Source organism: Salmo salar, chromosome ssa11 (genome assembly GCF_905237065.1).
Source record: "Salmo salar chromosome ssa11, Ssal_v3.1, whole genome shotgun sequence".
Classification (NCBI taxonomy): Eukaryota; Metazoa; Chordata; class Actinopteri; order Salmoniformes; family Salmonidae; genus Salmo; species Salmo salar.
In genome coordinates, this window is record NC_059452.1 from 64,821,401 (window position 1) to 64,826,787 (window position 5,387).

Here is a 5,387-nt window from a genome sequence, read left to right on the forward strand (position 1 = left end):
TCCTCCAGATGTGAAGCTTGGCATTCAGGTCAAAGAGTTCAATCTTGGTTTCATCAGACCAGAGAATCTTGTTTCTCAGGGTCTGAAACTCCTTTAGGTGCCTTTAGACAAACTCCAAGCAGACTGTCATGTGCCTTTTACTGAGGAGTGGCTTCCGTCTGGCCACTCTACCATAAAGGCCTAATTGGTGGACTGCTGCAGAGATGGTTATCATTCTGGAAGGTTCTCTCATCTCCACAGAGGAATTCTGGAGCTCTGCCAGAGTAACCAGTGGGTTCTTGTTCACCTCCCTGACCAAGGCCCTTCTCCCCCAATTGCTCAGTCTGGCCGGGCGGCAAGATCTAGTAAAGAGTCTTGGTGGTTCCAAACTTCATCCATTTATGTTGGAGACCACTGTGTTCTTGGGGACCTTCAATGCTGCAGACATTTTTTGATACCCTTCCCCAGATCTGTGCCTCAACACAAGCCTGACTCAGCGCTCTACGGACAATTCCTTCGACCTCACGGCTTGGGTTTTTCTCTGACATGCACTGTCAACTCTGGGACCTTATATAGACAGGTGTGTGGCTTTCCAAATCATGTCCAATCAATTGAATTTACCACAGGTGGACTCCAATCAAGTTGTAGGAACATCTCAAGGATGATCAATAGAAACAGGATGCACCTGAGCTCAATTTCGAGTCTCATAGCAAAGGGTCTGAATACTTATGTAATTTATTTGTTTTCGCTTTGTCATTATGGGGTATTGTGTGTAGATTGATGAGGGAAAAAAGAATTGAACCAATTTTAGAATAAGGCAGTAACATAACAAAATGTGGACAAAGTCAAGGGGTCTGAATACTTTCCAAATGCACTGTATGTAGATATCTTTATCAGAAAGAATACTATATTTCCCTTGATGGAGTGATGCTGAATGCAACAAAAATTCTCACTTTACCCCACTCTCCACTACCTTAGGTAGGTGTTGTGAGTTTCAGGTTGACCGTCCATCCTCAACTTCCAAATGCATTGAATAGATTCACTTTATTTCCAACATACAGTAAAATACATCATATTGAAATGTTAAAACATATACAGCACCAGTCGAAAGTTTGGACCCACCTACTAATTCCAGGGTTTTTCTTTATTTCTACAATGTAGAATAATAGTGAAGACATCAAAACTATGAAATAACACATGGAATCATGTAGTAACCAAAAAAAAGTGTTAAACAAATCAAATCCAAACTTTTGAATGGTACTGTACATTTTGAAGAATTGAAAAACAACAATATTTGCGCTAAAAGACAAAGAACATTGTGTGTTACATATTAGTTGATGTTAGCTGTTTATGTTCAATGTTAGCTTATGAGATAAAAACTAAGTTAATCGTAAAATTAGAAAAGTGATGATTGACTGGCATTCCTATAGAAAAAACTAAATAGCACTAAAAAGGCACAATTTCAATGTCGATAAATGCTTCAAATAAAAATGACATCTGCAATGTTAGACAATGAAAAGTAATGATTCACATCGTAATAGGAAATACAAAAATAAAATATCCTCTTCACTGATTTGAAGCAGATCATTCAGTACAAACAGAGACATTTTCAAAAATGACTTGTATCCAAGACAGTACAAAAAGTTGAAAAAATAAATTAACAATTCTAGTCTTTTCTACTCTAGTGTAATGTATGCATTTTATACTTAGCACTGTAGCCATAAGATAAAGAATTCAATATGAATTGACTTTTTTTTTTATGTAACACTTTGAACATTTACATCTGTGGCTATAACATTGCGAAGCTAGACCAATGTCTTCTTGATCCTGTGTAATGTATGCATGCTACAGAGCAATCAGTTCTAACTGGGCCTTCCCTGAAAGAGTAAAATAAAAACTCCACCAAATAATGATATTTTGGTATTTGTTTCATTAGTCTATTGTTGATATAGTCCCCAAAACAGTTTCATGTCAGCAATAAAGTGTATAACTTTCAAAATACTGAAATACTGCCGGTATCAACAATGGACTAATGAACAAAAAACACCAAAAGATAGCTTCTGAGGTAAAACACAATACTGCAGAAGAGAGAATAAACACAGCACCATCTGCTGGTCAAGCACCCTCACTACAACCACACCACTTTCAATAAACATTGGTGGTGGTTTAAGGAAGTAGTTAGTTACCACACAATGTAACGCTGTTTGAGTTTGAGAAAAGCAGAGCTCTATCAATTCAACATTCAACTCCTCTACAATATCAGTCGGTCTATCTTCTCAGATTCACCCTACACTCTCTCTCTGGTTGTACATACACTATGGGGACAGATTGTGTGTGTTTAGTTTTTGACCATGAAGTTGATGAGCTTTCTGGCATCCTGTTTCTGACACATCTCTATGGGCTGGCTTGGCTCCGGTGAGGTGCTGATGAACCAGCCGGGGTACATGGCCGACTCGAAGGTGGTCAGGGAGAAGCCAGTGGTATTCTTGTAGAAGAGGAAGCGAACTGTTTTTTCATGAGCCCTGATGGTTGTTAACTGGTCCTCACAGCACTGAGAGAAAGAGAAAGAGAGAAAGAGAGAAGGAAAGGATTAGGATGATGCGGTGAGGTAAGTGTGTGTGGGTTTGAGTGATAAATGTGAGTAAGTACCTGCATGTGACTGAGTAAGTGGGTGAGTAAGTGAGAGACTGACCTCCAACTGTACGACAGGAGTTGCGCTGTCTGTCTGCTTGGAGCAGGAGAGTTTCCATTTGTCTATCCCTAAGACAACTGGCAGGGCCTGATTGGTGGTGGTGGTGCTGGCATTACTATACTTGGAGAGGTTGAACCTCGCTGAGAATGAGAGAGAAAGAGTTAAAGGGCATCTTCACTATTTTTGTCATTTTTAACACTCATCTATGATGTTGCCGATTTTGGTAAAGGCTGCTAAAAACAAAGCTTACAGAATGCTTGCGATGTAGTTTGGCAGTTAGCCTACCTCTCCGGTTGTTGCCTCCCTGGATTGTGACGGCCTTCAGCTCCATGGTTCTGTGGCAGTACACCAGGCTCTTCTGGTGATGGTCACACAGGCTATACTGCTCGGGGCTGCCAATCTGCTCAAAGGTCCCCGCTCCCATTGGCTCCTGCATCGGGACCATCACACACTCTACACAGAGGAGGGAGGGGGCAGTGGAGGGGGAAAACAGAAGGGGGGGGAGAAAGGGTGGAGACACAGGACAAGGACCGTCAATCAATTGAATTGTTTAGGGAACTGGGCCTAAAATAACTGAAAAGCAGTACAGTATAATCAAAGAGTATAGAGTCCAGGGTTAGGGGTAAATTTCATTCATATTATGAGGAAAATGTGGAAAATGAATTTCAGTTTAGTTCCAGAATTGATGAAACGGCACGGCAGTCTAGGCACCTTCCACCAGGTTATCCATGATGATGCTGCAAAACTGCTCGTCGGTGCACTCCATGTCCATGGAAGTGTGTGTGGAGTCGGACTTCTGGAAGGGGTTTTTCATCCTATGCAGCGCAATCACCAGGTGAGCCACCTGTCTCATGCCTCCCCGATGCTGTAGGATAACCTCCAAGTCGAGGCTCAGGCCCGCGTGCAGCCCACAGCGCTCCATCTCTGGTCCACTCTACACACACGTAATCAGAATGAGAGTTCATGTAGAAGAAAAAAAAATCACAACGATTTTTTTCTGTTGAACATGCCACCACTTAAGGCAATTTAATATCAAAGAGTACCTTTTTTGGTCCTCTTTATGTAAAAACACACTCACCCTACATTTGTGATGCTCTGTCTAAAGTCTACAACTGGTGTATCCTAATCCTTGTGGCGCTTGCCATTCTTTTTTATGCAAGGTTAACAAAATGTCTTACCTTCGCATCAGGCAGGTGGTATTTGGTTTCAAACTCCATACTTGAACATGAGCTGCAGAGAAAAAAAACGAAAGATGTTAGCCTAAAACGCCATCTTCCTATTCAAGCTCAGATAAACAAGCTATTTTTGTATAGGAGGTGGGTCTACCATTTCTAAAAACGTACAAAAATAACTAGACAAACTAGGTTTGTGAAAACTGCATATACACCAGCAAATTGGAAATTGGCAATCTGCCGTTCAAGCAATAACAAAGCTGAGGGATGGGGCTGGAGAAATGTAACCACCCTCAAATTCATAGACAGAGCTATGGATGCATGGACTGACATGATATCAAAATTATATATTGAACCATACAGTGTTTGTTTACAATTACATTGTTTACAAACAAAGGCGTAAAACAAGCTATATTTTGGGTTCTGAAGAGGTTAGACAGTTGAACGAATCTCGCGAGGCAGTTATATTCTGCAAGAATCAATGGCTGTATATCATTCATTTAAAAGTCCAAAACATGTAGCACTCTCAAATTTCCCTTTTTAGGTAATGATTTATTTGTGTCATCTTCAATTAGGATATTTTACTGTAGGCTATATATATTTACCGGAAGGGTAATAAATAAATTCAAACAAAAAACACAGTGTAAGAACGGGGATTGATACAGTATTCCTCAGAAATCAATTTAGACAACCTACCTCGGGAGAGCGTCTGCTAAATCGAAGTCCATGATTCTGAGAGAAAATGAGAACAAAAATTATTTGAGATGACCATAAAATACTTTAAATGAATTGTATATTTCAAAAACGTATTTTAAAAAGTTAAGTACGTTTTTCTAAATAGCTCACCTTTAGAGAGAGTTTATATGCTGGAAGAGTTGTCTGTCGGACTTGAAGTGAGAAACTGGTGTACAACGTGCCAAGACACGCTTTAAATCGGCCGTTTACGAGAGCATCATAACGACCGCAAGCGACTGCCGAATGACTGATCTACAAATCACCTTGCATGATAAATAATGACTCGTTCTACTTTGTAGATCAGTCAGTCATTCAACATTTCACCCATGATACATTGCGGGTTCGATCCTCTTGAACACGGCCATAGACTACCCGCGTCTAGAACAGGAGAAACTCCCGCATTTCCGCTGAACGTGGTCGAAAAAGTAAACGCACTTTCAGAGTTTCATCCAAGGGGCCAGGGTTCCGGTCTCGAAGCACGATTTCGACTTGTCGTACAGTCTTACTTCCGTACTGCAGTTTAACTGACGATCTGCCCAGAAAGACAAATTCCACAGATTGCCACATAAAGATATCAGATTTGAAATCTCCTAAAAAAACACTTTAGTCATTACCTTTGTGCACAAAACATCCATTGAATTGTACAAATAATTGTCACTTACCACGTTTCCATCTACAGTTTTTATGTGAGTAAAATCATACTCTATAAAAATAAATAAATGCAGTCAGATCTTTTCGTGTGAGTAAAATTAATTATGCGAGAAATGCCTTTATGCTCAAATATTGATATAATAACCATCATATCTAAG

At 40.1% G+C, this 5,387-nt stretch overlaps 1 protein-coding gene across 1 annotated transcript; it reads right to left on the minus strand.

Moving 5' to 3' along the window:
* Window positions 1-1,004: 1,004 nt before the first annotated feature.
* Window positions 1,005-5,134, minus strand: LOC106562915 (interleukin-1 beta). Its single transcript, XM_014128008.2, has 7 exons — window positions 4,690-5,134; window positions 4,540-4,575; window positions 3,850-3,901; window positions 3,383-3,605; window positions 2,957-3,124; window positions 2,672-2,811; window positions 1,005-2,530 (listed from the first exon to the last, which is right to left on the minus strand). The coding sequence occupies exons 2-7, from the start codon at window positions 4,569-4,571 to the stop codon at window positions 2,318-2,320; spliced, it is 828 nt and encodes a 275-aa protein (XP_013983483.1). The 5' UTR covers window positions 4,572-4,575; window positions 4,690-5,134; the 3' UTR covers window positions 1,005-2,317.
* Between the last annotated feature and the right edge of the window lie 253 nt (window positions 5,135-5,387).

Coding starts and splice junctions, on each gene's coding strand:
- LOC106562915 (XM_014128008.2), bottom strand. CDS start 4,571: ATGGACTTCGATTTAGCAGACGCTCTCCCGAG. Junction 3,606..3,849: donor ACCACCTGCCTGATGCGAAG/GTAAGACATTTT, acceptor ACGTGTGTGTAG/AGTGGACCAGAGATGGAGCG. Junction 2,531..2,671: donor CTCCTGTCGTACAGTTGGAG/GTCAGTCTCTCA, acceptor TCTTTCTCTCAG/TGCTGTGAGGACCAGTTAAC.